At 42.8% G+C, this 17,823-nt stretch overlaps 3 protein-coding genes across 7 annotated transcripts; 1 reads left to right on the top strand and 2 right to left on the bottom strand.

The window, feature by feature from the left end:
- Positions 1–8,962: 8,962 nt before the first annotated feature.
- Positions 8,963–10,592, bottom strand: gadd45ba (growth arrest and DNA-damage-inducible, beta a). Its single transcript, XM_083559642.1, has 4 exons — positions 10,390–10,592; positions 10,171–10,272; positions 9,837–10,068; positions 8,963–9,734 (listed from the first exon to the last, which is right to left on the bottom strand). Exons 1-4 carry the CDS (start codon positions 10,431–10,433, stop codon positions 9,621–9,623), a joined length of 492 nt encoding a protein of 163 aa, XP_083415768.1. The 5' UTR covers positions 10,434–10,592; the 3' UTR covers positions 8,963–9,620.
- A 2,025-nt stretch (positions 10,593–12,617) lies between these two features.
- larp6b (La ribonucleoprotein 6, translational regulator b) lies at positions 12,618–14,593 on the top strand. Its single transcript, XM_083558040.1, has 3 exons — positions 12,618–12,862; positions 12,996–13,209; positions 13,356–14,593. The coding sequence occupies exons 1-3, from the start codon at positions 12,759–12,761 to the stop codon at positions 14,457–14,459; spliced, it is 1,422 nt and encodes a 473-aa protein (XP_083414166.1). The 5' UTR covers positions 12,618–12,758; the 3' UTR covers positions 14,460–14,593.
- Positions 14,594–14,763: 170 nt separating this feature from the next.
- Positions 14,764–17,153, bottom strand: vmac (vimentin type intermediate filament associated coiled-coil protein). Of its 5 annotated transcripts, none has more exons than XM_083558044.1 (3): positions 16,812–17,153; positions 16,259–16,459; positions 14,764–15,886 (listed from the first exon to the last, which is right to left on the bottom strand). In XM_083558044.1, exons 2-3 carry the CDS (start codon positions 16,447–16,449, stop codon positions 15,532–15,534), a joined length of 546 nt encoding a protein of 181 aa, XP_083414170.1. In that variant the 5' UTR covers positions 16,450–16,459; positions 16,812–17,153; the 3' UTR covers positions 14,764–15,531. The 5 variants fall into 5 exon arrangements, with proteins under 5 accessions (XP_083414170.1, XP_083414168.1, XP_083414171.1 ...); XM_083558042.1 differs by having other exon boundaries at positions 16,259–16,425; positions 16,606–17,108; XM_083558045.1 differs by having other exon boundaries at positions 16,737–17,108.
- Between the last annotated feature and the right edge of the window lie 670 nt (positions 17,154–17,823).

Genomic DNA, 17,823 nt, shown 5'->3' with positions numbered 1-17,823 from the left:
GGTCTGTAGAAATACACACCCAGGTTACATCAGCATCATGCAGTGCTTATCAAGACCTTTAACAGCCTTCTCCAGAATGAGGCCATCATCTGAAGTGCTGAAGAATTTATTTAATATTCTGTGTAAATCGAGAGGTTGAAGACGGAATGTGTGAATGGAACATCAGGATTTTTTAAATGTGTTTTTGCTCTGAAAGCTCTGACATTTCACTCAAACCAGAGTTTGACCAAATATATATTTTGATATGGATAATGACAGTCACTCTTATTCTTACTGAAACACATATCAATGCACACTTTATTTAGAAACATCTCTCCTTCTTTTGTTTGGAGTAGAGTTGGTCTGGTTTCTGTCTGATTAAGAGTGATGAGAAGACCTTTATGGTCCTGGTCTTGGAGCTGAAAGCGTTTCAGAAGAACCTCTGGCTCTGTTGTGTTTGTTTCCCTTTTCCACCATTCTGAGATTTTAGCTGAATACATACATGATATGAATGATGGGCTAAACTTGTGTGTGTGTGTGTGTGTGTGTGTGTGTGTGTGTGTGTGTGTGTGTGTGTGTTATGATGAGATTTGTGAAGAAGCCTCCTCTCTGTCCAGACATTCATTTCAGCCTCTGGAGTCACACGTATTGTTCATGTTTGTTGGTGTGTATATGTATGTGTTTGTGAGTGTGTGTATGTTTGTGTATGTTTATGTGTCTATCTGTAAATACACAAATGATCACTCTATCCAGTGGCTCGTGGCTCTGCCCCGTCTTGGCTCTTTTTACTCCCACACCCTTTCCTTTCTCTTCCCCTCATATTTTAATGCCATACAGACAGAACAGAAATATTTTGGTCAAGTCTCTGGAAAGCTGCTAAATGCGTCTTTAGCGCGGCTTCTTCTCTCCAAAACGTCACACGTTTGGTCAAAACGACAGTTTGTGGTCACTGCCATGTGTTGCCTTTCCAGAGCCATACACCCCCCCCCCTTTTTTTTTCTCTTTGTTGGCAGAAACTATGGACAGAATGATGAGAAAAGGAGGGTGTTTAACAGGAGGAGGGCAGTAGCGTGGGTGAGACTGTATTTGAGGGATACTGGGGTGAGTCAGCCGTGTGGTGGGGTTGAGGGGGTGAATTAGCTCAGGCTTTGTGATGGTAATAATGGCACATGCATGCTAGCCTAACGGAAACACACAGGAGCTGCAGTGTGACGTCAAAGAAACTCCAAGTGTGATTACATGTTTGGAAATGAGATTTTTTACTGCATATAGTGTTGTGTTTTGTCCAAATTCTCCCTGCAGAGGTTTTTATTAAACCACACATGCATTATAATATGAACTGAGGAACACACTGTATTTACAATATTATACTGTATTACACTAAAACACTGTATTTACAATATTACACTGTATTATAGTAAAACACTGTATTACACTAAAACACTGTATTTACAATATTACACTGTATTACACTAAAACACTGTATTTACAATATTACACTGTATTATAGTAAAACACTGTATTACACTAAAACACTGTATTTACAATATTACACTGTATTACACTAAAACACTGTATTTACAATATTACACTGTATTATAGTAAAACACTGTATTACACTAAAACACTGTATTTACAATATTACACTGTATTACACTAAAACACTGTATTTACAATATTACACTGTATTACACTAAAACACTGTATTTACAATATTACACTGTATTATAGTAAAACACTGTATTACAGTAAAACACTGTATTTGCAATATTACACTGTATTATAGTAAAACACTGTATTACAGTAAAACACTGTATTTACAATATGAAATAAATCTCTAAAAGACTTTTCACCACGTTACACTCAACACTCAGGACTTTACTGCGGTTAATTGGACGAGTGTGAAGTCTGGTGTGTCGGACACAAAGCCAGTAATGAGTGTGTGATGTTGGAAACATGTCTCTGAATAAGATTTGGATGAGCTTAGTTTCAAAAGCGTGGAGTGACACACGTCCCGAAGGAACAGGAACAGATGTCTGTACAGCTGGAGAGGCTGGACACCAGTTTCAGCCGGGACACTGGGACATGCCTGAGTTTCTTTCAGTGTGAGGTTGAAGGGTTGACTCACAGGGAATAAACAGAGTAAAAAAGTAAAAAAGAACATCAGAATAATGTGTGTGGGAGAAGAGGATGTGGAGATGTTGAGTTGACGGCACACGTCTCTAATTTATAGCAAAGTGACGTGAAGAATTTCCAGCTTTTATAAATAACATTTTCTATCTTTTGTACATGATGATATTCACTCTTTTCCTTCCTTAAAGCTTTAATCTGCTCTAATTCAGAAACAAGTCACTTCACTTCACAGGCGATAAATAAATCCTTCTGCATCTCTACAGGGTCTGAAATGGAAACTCAGGCTTGAAGGTCCTGTTTCTCAAACACTGTTAATCATTTACAAAACAAGAGACAACTCAGGTTTTTTTATTACTTTTGAGCTTGTAATTGTAAATAATGTATGGAAGTTTGACTCCTACGTTCTGCCCGTACCCTGAACTCTGAGATCGCTCTGTATACTGTGTAACAGAAACACGCTTTCGAGGAAAGTCCCAATTTTAAAAGTAGTGTTTACTTTCTGTGCTTTTCTCCTTTAGCCCTCGCAATACACCTCAGTTTACTAACACCGAACCAGAGGACATTTTACACGCTGTAGAAATTACTCTTTTCCTACTGTAGGAAATATTCCACTGGAACTTCTTAGAATCCAAAGTAATTTAATTATAGACTGAAGCAACTTAATATAACAATATAAATATAGCAATATATATAAATAAATGGTTTGTGTTTTTGAAGGTAATTCATGGCACACTTTGCACCCTGGTTTTCAGCGTGAACACAACAGTGTCTCTTTGTTGCTCAGTAATAATCACAGAGTATCACCACACCCTGTAAAGCCCACTATCTCTCTCAGACCCTCATAATGCTGTCACACTGGATCCCATTGCCTGTTGATTGTGGCTGGGCGTGGGGATGGTCGAGGTTAAAACCGCCTGCACTTGAGGTTTCCTTTCAACTCTGGGTTTGTCAAGCAGGCTGGAGTTAATGCAAACCCCCTGTCTCTCACTGAAACCAGTCTTCAGCGAGCACTCCCACTGGTTTTACACGTACCTTTTAATTACATGTGGCCCCGAACAAAGACAAGAGCACACAATAGTCTTGGCCGCAGGTTCAGTAAACTTCACTCGCCTTCATCACAAATGGCCATTTGTTCCATTTGTACAGTTCAGACGTCGACTATATGTGTTTTTTTTTTTTTATATATATATAAGGGTTCATGATGGTGTTAAAATACATAACGTTATATATTTATATATCCATACACAAGATATTTATCTAAAATAATTTATTATGCTGTGTTTGCTACTTTAGAGATCCAAAGGTCTCCTAGACACGTCCCACTGGAGCCAGGAGTCAACTTCTGCCCTTGATCTCTTCACTATAAATGATGTTTGAAGGTTGGGTTTAAATGTAGCTAAATCATTTTTCCAGGGTGGTAATTGCTTTTAACAATTAATGAGACCACCCAGGATTTGTGCTGTTTAATTGCTACCATTCTCTTCTCTGTTCTCTAACACTTCCCCTCTTTCTATGTGTACATGTGTAAATTCTAATCTCATTACACTTCTTACACTCATGCTGTTCTCATGTCATAGCTGTAGATAATTAGTTATAGCTCCGCCGCCAAATCATCAACGTCCAATAAAAATCCACTATTTTATGTGTGAGAGAAAGAGAAGATGTACCAGTTACACAAAACCTCTCACAAGGCCAGCAAAGCATTCTGTAGAAAAGGGAGTGTAGATGATCTAAATGTCACAGTAATGAGCCACAGTGCGTGATTCATATCTGTTCATTTCAGTATCTGCTAAAACAAACTATTCTCCAAGGTTCAATATTTGATCTTCAAAACCAGCAGCCGTTTATTGTACGGTTGCTGCACCTTCATAAGTGCAACGTGTGTCTCGTAATATTCTGAAAAGCTCGATATAATTAGACGTAATGGGTTTTACGAGCAGATAGAAGCTGCACTGATGGTCTGCCTGGTGGTCAAGCAGCTACTACAAGAGTGGTGTACAGTAATGAGTAAGAGCGTTTATAGAAGCATAAAGAATGTGCATGAAGTGTGTCAGTAATTGCACTTGGCACAAACAAAGCAATGTTTTGGTAAACTGCACACAACAGAGAGGAAAATATCCACTAATAAGAATGAAGCGACTCTGAGATTAAAACTGAGCTAGAAATCAGAACTCGGTTAATTATACATACTTCCAGCCCACGTTTCTGACTGTTCTGTACTGACATCATTAAACATCAGGAAACTGGTTTAAGGTGAAAATGTGATTATGTCAATTAATGAACATTTTTGTGGAAAATGTGAAAATGAATCTACACTAACTGTGTAATCAATCAACTGATTGGATTTTATTCTCTCGCATTCAGAAGTGTCTTCCAAATGAATAAATGTAAATAAAATGTAATTGTAAATAAGATGTTCCCATTGAAATAGTCTTTGTAAGTATAGACAATTTACACTTCTACACGCAAATAAGTCAAAGTGCAATGGGCTTCATATAAATCAGGGGAGATCGATCTTTTCACAAAGAGCTGGTGTGGGTGCAGGTTTTCATTCCAATCAGTTACAGGCTACATCTGATAATCATTGAAGATAAAAAACATCAGATTTTAAGTGATAGAAGTTGGTGTGAACCTGCCTGGTTGCCTGGTTGGAATGAAAACCTGCACCCACACGGGCTCTTTGTGAAAAGTTTAGAAACCCCTGATATAATGTAATGAGATCATGTGCTGATTATTTAAATAATGGATCGTAGACCTGAACATTTAACAAGTTCTTTTTATTTCGTTTTCCCATGATGAAGACGCAACGCCATTATCACATCACAGATCTTATCAAGATATCACCAACACCTCCTTTCACACTTTAGTATAATCAGACCATGAGAATAAAAAAGATCAGTTTATGATGAGAGGATGAGTGGATGAGTGGATGGGAGGATGAGAGGGTTGATTCAACACTGCTTCTGAATGAATCACTGCATTAACAGCATTCCGTAGATGTTTTATTCTGAGACACTTACAGAAGCTTTGTAATGTGCATCAGAAACATCCCTCACTAATACATAAGTCAAGGTTTAAGAATATTTCCAAGCAAGGTCAGCTTTGTGGAGATGCTCCTTTTTAGGTTCTGCAAGTTGGTGTGGATTAATGGAATGATCTGAGTTTAGGGTAAGGGGAGGAGGAGAAGGTGGAGTGAGACGGAGGAGAGAGAGAGAGAGAGAGAGAGAGAGAGAGAGAGAGAGAGAGAGAGAGAGAGACGGGTGGGGGCCAAACCAGCCTGTAATTTAGGCGACTTCTGCACACTTCTGCCTTCTTCAAACCGCCACTCCAGCAGCCTCGCGTACGAGCCGTGCAGCTGAAGATCCTGATGAAACGATGAGCTGAGAAACAGAGACACAGGCTGAGTTCAGGAAACCACTTAAGAGAAAGAAAACCAGTCAAGGACATTGCTAAGCCTCTTACAGACCTAAGCACGCCTATATTTATTCCACAAGGCCACCACGCCCGTACATATAAATATAACCATGCTGGACTAAAAATAGCTGCTAACTGGAGGCTATTAATAGCTCCCAAGTCCGATCTTTAGACTGTCAGAACGTTTCAGGCATGAGTAATCATTACTGGGAAAAGAAACGACCCACTGTTTTTTTCTCTCTCTCTCTCTCTCTCTCTCTCTCTCTCTCTCTAGCTCAGTGCGAGTGGCTCCAGTAATTTAGCTGCTCATGAAGACGTCTATTGTGCTTCAGTGTGACGCCTCAGGGTGCGAGTCTGCGTACACTCTCTTTCCAGCATTTTGGAGAGACTGGTGGAACACACTGCATGCCATTGTCTACCTTTAACACACGATAGGTTTGGTGTACAAGAGCACTTATTATCAAACTGTGCCCACTCCCTATAGGTCATATAACCCACTGTCACAGTCACAAAATAAACACAACGTGAGCTCATGGGCGCATGCACTGGAGGCTCATAGAACAATGACCAAAATCCCTCTCTGTCCATTATATTATAGCACAAACCAAATAGGGTGAAGATCAGAGAAGGTAAACACGAGTTTGTATGTTTAATAGGGAGGAAAAAGAAACTAAGATTTATCTAGAGTCAATAAAATCCTGTGCAAATTGTGATTACTGAGAACTTCTAGTAAAGTAGCGCTGAACTGCTTAGGATTCTTTAAAGATTCTTTCCTTAAATGTTACCATGGAGAGCACACAATATTTATATGGCAGCCTGTCAAAAATATCCAGGAACGGTTGCTGGTCTTCCAAGTAATCGTGCATTATTCTAAAGAATTATTCAAAAGAAAAAGATAAAACACACACACACACACACACACACACACACACACACACACACACACACACACTGAGCAATCAGTTTTCAGTTTCCTGAATGTGTCTTTATTCTGTCCTTGTTCTGGTTTCAACATCTGCTGGAAACTAGTAACTGGTATGTTTAATTAGGCATGAACTACTGGTTTATGGAGGTGAGATAAAACTCCAAAGATGCTGTGATTAAAGGCATCACACGGGGCACTGAAAGTTCTTTACAGCCTGTTCGAGTCGCTTGAGCATGCAGAAGCATGGCACCAGTTCTAGAAAAGCAGCCCAAACGGTGCACTCGTGCCTTCAGCAAAACCTCACAATTTGTAAGAGAGCTTGGGCTGTAAATATTCTGTGGGTGGGAACCAGAAACCTGGGCTTCATGCAGATGAGACAGATTTTCGTACCTGGTGACCTCGGGGTGGGAGTTTGACTGGAGCACAGAAATAGAAGCAGGCTGGGTGGCACATGCTCATTACAGATCACCCACAGATCAGAGCTTTATGAGCACGAAAGGGGTGGAAAAATCATCTGGAGCCAGGCAGAATGTCTCTATGTCTGTACCTCTTTGTAAAGAAAGCACAAGCTGGTTGGTTTTTCTGGGAAGGGCCAGTCCTCCCTCCCTCCACCTCTCCCTCCATCTCTCCCTCCACCCTTCTCTCTCTGCTTGCTTACCTACATATTCCAAAGCTCTGTCTGAAACGACACCCTGTCCTGTAAATAGAGCACAGTTTTCACAATCCTGAGATTATAGTGAAGAAAATCCAAAAAGCAGCATGAAAGGTGTGAACATACAAATATTCCTGCTGGTGGTGCACAAAACTGATTATATACAATTTTATATATTGAGACCTACAGTCATTTAGCAGAGCTGCTGAGTCGAGTTCTGTTAAAAACACATTTACCACTGCCTTTTTAGTACATCGAGCCCAAAGTGCTCCTTTATCCAAGCTTCTACTTCAGGAGGTGTATGAATGAGTGTCTTCCTTACATGCATGAACTTTTCCCCAGTTTACAATCAGACATCTTCTGTCTAAGGTTCAGGAGTAACAGTAGGTTTACAGCAGGAACATTCTTGGTGTGCTGCAATATTATTCCATTCTTTATCACGGTGGATGAATAAGGCATGCTCAAGTGTTTCGAAACTTCAGAGAACAGATTTTCTTTTTCCGCATTCCAGTCATAGCAGCCGCGTAACTGACAACCCGAGAATTTCCGCCCTCACGTCCCAGATGAAACCTTCTCCTCACCCTGCTTTCCGGAAAACCATATATGCTTTTTGGAGTGATTGGTCTGTGGAGCTTCTCGGCCTCGTTCAGATTTCTATTAATTTTGAAATAATTCAAATGCACTTATAACACTTAAGCCTGATGATTGTGCAGCTCGTGTCAAGGTCACGGATCACCCTTGAGATGTGGGGTTACACCGTTTCTCCTCCAGTCGGTTTTCCTTTTACCTCCTGTGTTCCGAAACCCGAACGCTACGTGCTTTCTGCGCGCGCTCCCGAGCCGGGGGAATCCACGCGAAGCAGAAATTGCCCATATTTGGTCAATGACGTTCCCGTAGCTACCGATGCGCAATAGCGCTGCGTAAGAGCGACAGAAGCCTGACAGCGCACAGAAGCTCCACAAATAGACACGTCCTGAGCACACGTGTAAAATACTGGAGTATAGAATGTTGCTAATCTGAGGTGTGTATCTGAACCCAGCAGTGGAAATAAAGTGTATTTGTGCATTTCACTACATGTCGCACTCGGTTTCAGTGTGTATGTGACAAATAACATTTGATTTGGTTCTCTCTCTCTCTCTCTCTCTCTCTCTCTCTCTCTCTCTCTCTCTCTCTCTCTCTCTCTCTCTCTCACACACACACACACACACACCCCATCACCTGCTGTGTTCAGGAATTTAATATCGATCTGTCTGAAGGGACATTTTAAGTAGTGTTACGAGCTGATTAGCTTCTGCTGGACAATTATTTATCTCTATTCTTCATCTCTAATGGACCCCCTTGAGTTTTAAGTGTCTACCTGTTGCTCCTGGGTTCGTCCCACACACACACACACACACACACACACACACACACACACACACACACACACACACTGTGCAGGATTATTTTGTATTGAAAATGAAATGAAGTGGGATTGTGTGTGTTGCTCCTGACTTCCTGCACCATGACTGTGAATATCGTGATCAATTACACAGGTGTCAAGCCTTCAGAGCAACTTTCCTATAAGTGTTCCAAAGACCATGATCTGAGAAATGAAGTAGAATTCAGTATGACTAAAGAGTGTGTGTGAATGTGTGTGTATTTGCAATAGAAGTGTCCCAGAATAAAAAGTATTGCCAAAGTAAACAATGTTGAATGGTCTCAGATGCCTGTTCCCTGAAGTGTAGTGATGTAACAGTGGCGGATGTGATGCAGATGCCAGTAGATGATGTGAAAACTCAGCAAACAAGCTGTAAGATGCCCAGTTGGTCAACCTGACCCCCCCCTCCCCCCTCCAAGTCAAACCATCAGACAAAAGCTTAAATTACACAATAATTTATTGAGTCAGCATTTGTATTTACATCATTTTCAGCACATATATTACTCTTATTAAATTAGGGGAAATAAATTACACAACAGTATTTCATAGTTTGCATGTCCACAGGGACTCGAACACCCCCGTGTCCTCAAACACTGGCCTTCTTCTGCAGTCTTTACAATGCAGCTGCAGTCCACATGTTTCTACAAGCAGCATAAAAAAGGTTCTTATTAAAGATGTTAGTCCAACAAACGAGAAATTGCGTTTTAAAGCAGTGAAGTCCAGCAGCAGGTTTCTATCATACAGGACAATGTCTCTGTCTCTGTCTCTCTCGGTCCATGGCTCGTGGGAATACGAGTGCGGCGCTCCTACGCAGCGCGCATGCGGGCTCTTGTTCTCCTCCACACCGCGTGGTCCTGCGGTTCTCCAGGTTTCTCCTCCTCCTCCACCACCGCACCCTCACAGCGGAGGACGAAACTGGGCCGCGAGACCCAACGTCAGTCCTGAGGAACTTTCCTTTCTTCATCCTCCGGCGGTATCTGACGCAGAGCGGTGAAAAGAAAAATCCCCGCGTCTCGTGCTTTCGCTCCTCACACACACACACACACACACTGGCGTGTCGGTTCGGTTTTTCTTCGCGCGACTGCACGTCTCCTCGCTCAGCGCTCGCGCAGGGACAGACATGGAACCCACTGGTTCCTGCAGCGGCTCTCATCGCAGTAGTTTCCCACCTCCTTCAGCGCAGGAGATTTCAGCGGTTCACACTGGGGATTCTGCAGGACACAAACACACGTTAATCATCTGCCCTGACCTGGGGGACACGTGCAAATCTAACAATGCTCTCATGCACGCGCACGTAAAAAATAAGAACTTACAGTGACCAGGATGCAGTGGAAATCTCGAGGCTCGCTGTTGTTGTTGTTGTTCTCCTCGGAGCTCGGTTCTCCGATCACCTGCTCCAGGCGCCTCAGCCCGGACACACGGAGGATGTTAATGTCGTTCTCGCAGCAGAAAGCCTGCAGGAGAGTGAAATGGATCTGAAGAGCAATGTCGTCCTCGTCCTCCTCGTCCGTGGCCAGCACGCACAGCACCACGCTGTCAGGATCTCTGTGATCAGGAGAACATTCAGGTCAGTTCGGTGTCAATAATCAACTACACTGTAGAGAACAGGAGCTCTGCTGAGTTTCTGGTGGAAGGTCAGATACTTACACATTCATGAGCTTTGCAGATTCGTACACGCCGACAGTAAGACAGTCCTGTCTCTGCGCTGCTACCAGAAGCTCCTCTAAAGCTTCACCCACAACATCCATCCTGGACAACAGAAAGAACAAATTACTGAATAACTGCTGCAGATCAGCGGCTCCAGGCTTCATGCCCTGGAGAAGAAGTGTCAGTGTGTGCATGCAGGATCAGGGAGGGATCACTTACTTTTTATCAGTGCTGTTGTTTCCAACCACTTCTTCCAGAGTCATGATGTTCTCAATTAATCAATAGAAGGCAAATCCAAACAGCTCCAAACTGCAAGTGATAGATCCGTAAAAAGCTCGTGACTGAGTAATCCGAAACGAGGTGTACTTTAGTCCTGGTTCCTGTTCGGGTTCCTGTTCGGGTTCGTGCCGCTGTGAACTTCTGCCGGCTCTCGAGAAACCCAACACTTATACGTGCTCGAGACTGTGGGCGTGGCTTCAGCCAACGCTCAGTCTTACGATTGGTCTGGAAGCAACCGGGAACCGTCTGTTCCTTTCTCGTCATTGGTGGTTTACGGATCATCACGCAAAGAGCCCACGTGGGCTGAACCCCCCCCCCACCACCACCACCTATTGCAGTTATGTAGTTGTTTATGTCGCTTTTGAAAGTGCTGGAATTTCCTGGGTTTCCCGTCTGCAGTTACATTACAGTGAAGGTGAACAACTTACATCATACCGGTGTTCAAACTCAAATAAACAATAACTGCAATTTAAAATAAGTTTTTTTTTTTTTTTTTTTTTACAGGTAAATAAACTTTACACACACACACACACACACACACAATATAAATGCATGTACTTGTTTCTGCACTGTGCACGGGCTTTACACGTGAAACTTTGCCTATTAAATGTTAATCAAATGATTTCCAGGAATAAATGAACACCTTGTTTTTTAAAGCTTTTATTTCAGTGGTGCATTTAAGCCATTAGTTGTTGGTTTTTGGAGCCACACCGCCTGCAGGTCTGCTGCTGTGCATTTTGGGGGAACAACTCTGTTCCCATGGCTTTCCAGAAGGTGATCGGATTGATCCACATTACCTGGAACTTTCCTCATTTACTGTTCTCTTTCCAGCTCTAATTATAGGAGACTCCTGCAGTCCCAGAATGCTGATGGTTCTGCAGCACTGGCCTCCTGAAACCTATTTATAAGGACAGTTAATATGGGCATGCTTTATGCCTTTATTTTTTTTTTAGCACAGGGTCATTACATAAGCAAAATGTATTTCCTTATCGTAGCATCAGGTCTTGCTGTTTGCTCTTTTACTGCTGAGGGTAAATAATTCATACATAGCCAATGCTTGACCACTATGGTGAAAAACATGCTCCTAGCCTTTAGCCTGTAGCTATGGCTTGGGCACAGAGAAAGAACACCTTACTGAAGCTTCTTGGATTAAATCCATTTTATGGCGCAGTGACGCCCCTCAGTGGATGAGGACATTATGTTCCGGACACTCAGCAATCTTTATATAACAATACACCACTGGTAGAATCAATAATTAGCTACTGACACCTGGCGGTTACTAAACGCAACTGCATCCTTATATAAACAAGAAAAACACTAACAGACAGACAGACAGACAGACAGACAAGATAAACAATTAAACATTTTTTAATTAACATGTTTTAGTTTGTTGCTATTTTAGTCAACTTGTGCCAGAAATGTACTCGTGTCTAATATCTAATATATATATATATAAATCCGGTTTTACTCGCTCTATATATTGTTTGCGTGCATACATACATTCGTGTGTGTGTGTGTGTGTGTGTGTGTGTGTGTGTGAGAGTGCGTATGAGGTTGGTCTACGGTGTTTTTGCATTAGTGAGCAGCGCTTCTTTGACACCTCTGTAATGAAGGTGTAATATACAGGAAGCAGTGTCCCCGTGTCCCCTTATGCTGGGACAGTTGCTCCCTGCAGATGGAATACACACCGGATCCCCACTCTGGTTATAATCACTCACAGATCCACTCGTATTCAGATCAGGTCTGACTGAAGGTTCTGGAGACATGTAGATGATGAGGTTCTGCACTTCCCTAATCACATGAAATTTCTGCAGCTGGATGAGGAGACTAATGAACCGAACAGCCGAGTTTTACTCTAATTTGTCGAGTCGACTCTTTGAATCGGCTCTTTGTAGCACACTACTGCTCTTCAATAAAGATAAATACTATTTGTACCTAGAAAATGTGTTATTTTGCACGTTCTTGTGTTTATGTTTTGCCTATTTGATGTTTATAATTAAATTCCCTGCTTGGGTTTCAGCCTAAACGGGGCAGTAGAGAAGTTTGAGAAGCAAATGTGTTGACTCTTAAGAATGGGTTCATCCAATTGATCCGACGCACTAAAAAGTTCAAAACTCATTTCGGCCAATCAGATCTTTACATCAATTGTGACGCAGCAGATTTAAAGCTCAGCGTTGTAAAGGGTTTCAGCTGAGACACGGAGGAAACCAGCTGGAAACTCAGCAGGTCTGGCAGCGCTTTCACAAGCTGCTTAGTTTGGATTTTGTTGTAATCCTGTATTATGAGTGAGAAGGTGGAGTATCTCCAGCATGTCTTCTCCCGTCTTCACCGACATCTTTCAGTGTAAAGACACTGTGCTCTTGAAAGGGTTTTCCTGCTACCCTGATGATGGCCTGAACGATAGTTTGGATGGGTGAGATGAAACTGTGTTCATGTGATATGCTGGTGTTTCCCAGCAGTGCTGTTGTGAGGGTTTTTGTTTAACAGTAGACCTCAGTTCTACCAATTGGTGTGTATTCAAGCCATTAATGCACACTGGGTTGCAGGAGCTCAGCAGAACTGACTGATGTGTTTGAAGAGGAAGGGTGTGAGACTGAAGTCTGGACTCCACCAGCAAGTGAACTCGGATGCAAAATAGCAGCCCAGCTTGAGTTCTACCTCTCTGATGAGAATCTCGAGGCTGATGCCTTCCTGTTAAAACATGTCCAGAGGAACAGTATGGGTTTTGTCAGCCTAAAGTTGCTGACCTCGTTTAAAAAGGTGAGTTGGTTGTAGAGTATCTGCCTGTTAGACATGTTTGAACCGTTTCAGGGAAGTTAAGAGTAGATTTGTTCTTTTACTTTCACTGAAATGAGGATTATTGACAGCCTCCACACAGATCTTGATTCTTCTTCCTACTTTGGCAGATACGTGATCTGACACGTGATTGGCGCACTACTCTGGCTGCTGCCCAAACATCTCCACACCTTGAGGTGAACGATCTGGGAACTAAAGTAAGACGGAAAACTCCGATCCCTGACCGCCTGCTCTGCATCCCCACCACTAAACTACTGCTGGTGTGGAACTTCCTGCTCAAAGCCGGTTCTAAATTTAAGGACTGCGATTCATCTAGAACTGAGCAACAAGGGATCATGGAGACTGCCATGCACATGTTTGGTGCTCATGGCACGATCACTTCTCTTCGTATCCTTCGTCCAGGAAAAGAAGTTCCAGCAGAGCTCAAACGCTATTCCAAGAAACACACCGAGCTCGGACGCAAGCTGTGTGCTGTGGTGGAGTACGAGTACCTGGATGGGGTTCGTAAAGCGTACGAAATCCTAAAAGCGCAGGAACAGGCACAAGGTGGGAAAGGTATCCGCGTGGTTCTCCTCAGGAGCCGAGGAACACGGAAGCAAGAGAGCAGCCTGGGCCGAGCAGACGAGGAGTCTGAGGAGGGCACTGATCATGACTTCTCAACAAAGCGGAACCGGAAGTCCAAGAAGCACTTGTACTGTTTGGAAGATTCGGTTTTATACAGTTCCTCAGAGTCTGACTTCGCTCCAGCTTCACCACGTCCTAACCGCAGAGTCTCTCGCCCTCAGGCTCAGTACGGCAGCCCTCTGACCATCCCACGCGTTTCCCTTTCCCATTCCGACCCTTACAGAAACCCTCTGGCCAGTCCAGTGGGAAGTCCTCTCCTCCCACACAAGCTCTTTCTTGGTGGTCATACTGCCTCACCACTAGCTACTTCTCCATTAAGCAGCACTCCCACTTCAGTCTGTCCATCATACAACCGGAGTAGGAGCTCAGGAGATTTCTCTCAGGACAGCGCAGGGTACGGTGGGAGTCCGTGGGTCCAACGGCGACGAAATGCTGCACAGGCGTTTTTCCCAGAGAAAAGCTGCACCTTGAGCCCAGATCTAATAAAAGGTGCCATTAGTGTGGAAGTTCTGCGCCAGCCGCTGGGTCCTGATGGAACTAAAGGGTTCCACAACTGCATTGGAAGAGGAAAGGTTCTGCTCCCTCACTGATCCTCGCATGTGGATGTGTGCGTCAATCCAAAATGCGAAACTTTTTATCTGTGTTTAATCATCGTTTGTGATTTAAAAAAAAGTTCCTTCTTTGGTAATTTTGTATTAAAGAATAAATAAAGGTTGAATTGTGATTCTGACTTTTCTTTTATTATTTAGGTGATTTTCCTCGGTGTGTTTTAGGATCAAACATCACCAGAACGTTTCACGGAGCTTTTGATTGTGGAGATGGACAAGGGTTTTTTATTTTTATTTTTTTGTGCTTTTTTTTATTTTTTTATTTATTTAAAAAAATAAATACAAATAGAATAACAAAATAGTTTATTAATGTAGAATAAATAATTCCAGTGATCACATTTGAGGCACCAATTAACTCTGTAGAAAAGAAACGGTAACACACACATGCCTGGATTACACAAGCACCGTGCCATGATGCAGTAGCACTTCACCTTCGCATAAACCAGAGTAAAAGATTAGTTTTTTTTTGTTTCCCAGCTTTAATGTTCCACAACATTCAAAAATTAGAACATGTGCAACAGTCACCATTAAGTGATTGTTAGTTCACACTATCAAATAAACTGATTTCAGGGGCGAATGAAACGAATCATCCAACAACCCAAAGAGACGGAACTGAATCTCCACCGTGTTCAGACGGAACCCAACATTCAACTGAAAGTAAAATCAATGTTAATTAATACCAAGAAGATGAAGAGGAAAATTACAACTTAATTAACAAATCATTTACATATCGATTCTTTTGGAGCCCAGACATCTCCGTCTGTCCGTCTCAGTAATGTCATGAAGGTCATGTACCACATGAGAGAGGTTTCTTTTCCCGTTTGTCTCTTTCTGAATGATTGGGTGTATTTTAGTTCCTCCAGCTTTACTGAGATCATGTCATGGAGCAGTTTGCTGTCTCGTACCCACACTAGTGGTAAAAACGTCATTCATTAAACAGGAAAGACATTTAGAGAAAAAGAACCATTCGAAAGCAAGTCAACACTTCTCGTGGATGAACTTCCACATCTGCTCTACTAAACACACTAAATATGCAAGCAGGACACATCCACTTTCATACTGTTGTTCCGAACATCACACCCTCCAGCTCGGGATCGTCCAAGTCATCGTCACTCAGGGAAAAGTCTTTGTGATTGGACAGACCACAGGGGCTGCAGTTGGACTCTCCGTCTGTGAGTGAAGTATCTGCTGTGACGTTCCCCAGCTCAGTCACAGGCCCCATTCTCTCCGCCTCGGCCATCTGAGCCAGCATGCTGTCTAACAGAGGACGGCTTTTACAGATGTTGTCCAACAGCTGGCAGCGGTGCTGCAACTGCCCAATCAGGGAATCTTTCTCCTTCACCGTGTGCTGGAGCTTCTGAATGGATTCCTCAGACTGACAGAGCTTCTCGTGGAGGTATGAAATCTCCCTTAAAAACACAGAAGGAAAAAGTTTTACATTCAGTCACGATGATTAAAAAAGATTTACTCTCAGTTTAACCACCACCACCACCACAACCACCACCACCACAACCACCACCACCACAACCACCACCACCACAACCACCACCACCACAACCACCACCACCACAACCACAACCACAACAACACTGCTTGGATTTATTTATCTAAATAAACCTGGAGCTGAGGATGAGGCTGGAGGAGGAACACAAACATGCAGGAAGGAAATAAACTCCTTCTCAAAACACACACACACACATTGTACATCACTACTGTATTTTGAACAGTATGTGTGTGTGTGTGTGTGTGTGTGTGTGTGTCTGTGTGTGAGTGAGATCTACCTGTCCTTGTTTTCAGTTATCTCCTGTGTCGCTGCTCTGAGGTGTTCATCTTTCCGGATCAGACTCTCGGCCTGCTCTCGCAGTGTGATCTCAGCTGCCTCCAGCTTCTGCTCCAGATCTGCCACTCTCCTGTGCAGAGCAGCCAGATGTGCGTTCGCCTCCCTGATCTGTACCGGTGATGGAGACGACATGTCACTCAACCTGTCAGGGGTGAAATCAGCGAGTATCATCATCATCATCATCACCACCTTTATCGTCATCATTATCATCACCAACCTACATCATCATCATTACCGCCTTCATCATCATCACTTTCATCACCACCTTATCCTCATTAAAATGATCACCACCATCAACACCACATTCATCATCATCCTCATCATCCTCCTGGCCGGAAGTACCACACTCATCACCATCATCATCCTCCTGACTGACCAGAAGTACCACACTTATCATTATCATCATCCTCCTGACTGACCGGAAGTGCCACACTCATCATCATCATCCTCATCCTCAGTGCTGGTGTGTTCTCAGCTTCAGCGCACAGACTCACTGTTTCCGGAGTGTCCGATCAGGAGCAGGAGGATGAGGAGGAGGATCTCCTGCAGGGTGAGAGAGGAGAAAGCAGTGATCAGTGGAGGAGCTTCATGAGCTCGGAGCTTCTCAACTCAGGCTTCAGTTTCGCTCTCACACACTGACGCTCCTAAACACCATCACTTCCTGTTTACCCATAAGTCTCAGCGACGGGAAAACTACTGTACCGTCATTAATATTATTCTATAGCCATAAAAAATAAATATAATAATCACACATTTATCTTTAATCTGTTCATCTCTCTCTCTCCCTCTCTCCCTCGACTCCGCAACCAAATAGTGATGTGTCGACTCTATAAACCGACTCTTTTAAATGAAGGCGAAGAGTCGATTCGCACAACTTCCCTTTTTTACTCTACAGATTTTCCCTTTATTTATCTCGTATTTTAGTACAACGTTAGTGGAAGGTTTAGCTCTTTATCTCATCACTCCACCAGAGTTAATCAGTTCCACATTAGTAACACTGCAGTCACAGTGACTTCTGATGCTGCTTTCATTATTTAATGCAATTATACGTTTTGTTTCTTGTCCTCTGTGTCCATGTGTATGGGCAGTTAATCTGCAAAAACCCCTGATTTATTTGCCTCTGTGTCCAATTTATTATAAAATCTCACTGTTCTTCAGCAAAACATAAAACATTCAGAAATCCAAAAGAGTCGACTCTTTTGATAAACCGAATGATTTGACACAACGATTCGATTCTCTACAAGTCGTGTAACCTGTAGCAGCTCCGCCCCGGAAGAGAAGCTCTAAAACGCGAATGGCTGTGTCCCAAATCACTCACTCACTCACTCACTCACTCACTCACTCACTCCCTCTGTGCACTATTTAACACGGTATATCGGATTTAGAGAACAATGTAGAGCGAAATGTAATCAGGTTTTATTGTATTACTGTAGGTTCAGTTTACACTGGATCACAGATACATTAGTTTATATTTAAATCTATATTTTATATGCAGATGATTTACAA

Source organism: Silurus aristotelis, assembly GCF_946808225.1.
Source record: "Silurus aristotelis genome assembly, chromosome: 13".
NCBI lineage: Eukaryota > Metazoa > Chordata > Actinopteri > Siluriformes > Siluridae > Silurus > Silurus aristotelis.
The sequence above is the reverse complement of the archived record's forward strand: the minus strand, read 5'-3'. Positions and strand labels throughout refer to the sequence as shown.

Coding starts and splice junctions, on each gene's coding strand:
- larp6b (XM_083558040.1), top strand. CDS start 12,759: ATGTCTTCTCCCGTCTTCACCGACATCTTTCAGTGTAAAGACACTGTG. Junction 12,863..12,995: donor CTGAACGATAGTTTGGATGG/GTGAGATGAAAC, acceptor ACTGGGTTGCAG/GAGCTCAGCAGAACTGACTG. Junction 13,210..13,355: donor TGCTGACCTCGTTTAAAAAG/GTGAGTTGGTTG, acceptor CTACTTTGGCAG/ATACGTGATCTGACACGTGA.
- vmac (XM_083558041.1), bottom strand. CDS start 16,521: ATGATGACGATAAAGGTGGTGATGATGATGATGATGATACTCGCTGAT. Junction 15,887..16,258: donor ATAACTGAAAACAAGGACAG/GTAGATCTCACT, acceptor TGTGTTTTTAAG/GGAGATTTCATACCTCCACG.
- gadd45ba (XM_083559642.1), bottom strand. CDS start 10,433: ATGACTCTGGAAGAAGTGGTTGGAAACAACAGCACTGATAAAAA. Junction 10,069..10,170: donor TCTGCAAAGCTCATGAATGT/GTAAGTATCTGA, acceptor TCCTGATCACAG/AGATCCTGACAGCGTGGTGC. Junction 9,735..9,836: donor TCCACTGCATCCTGGTCACT/GTAAGTTCTTAT, acceptor TGTGTCCTGCAG/AATCCCCAGTGTGAACCGCT.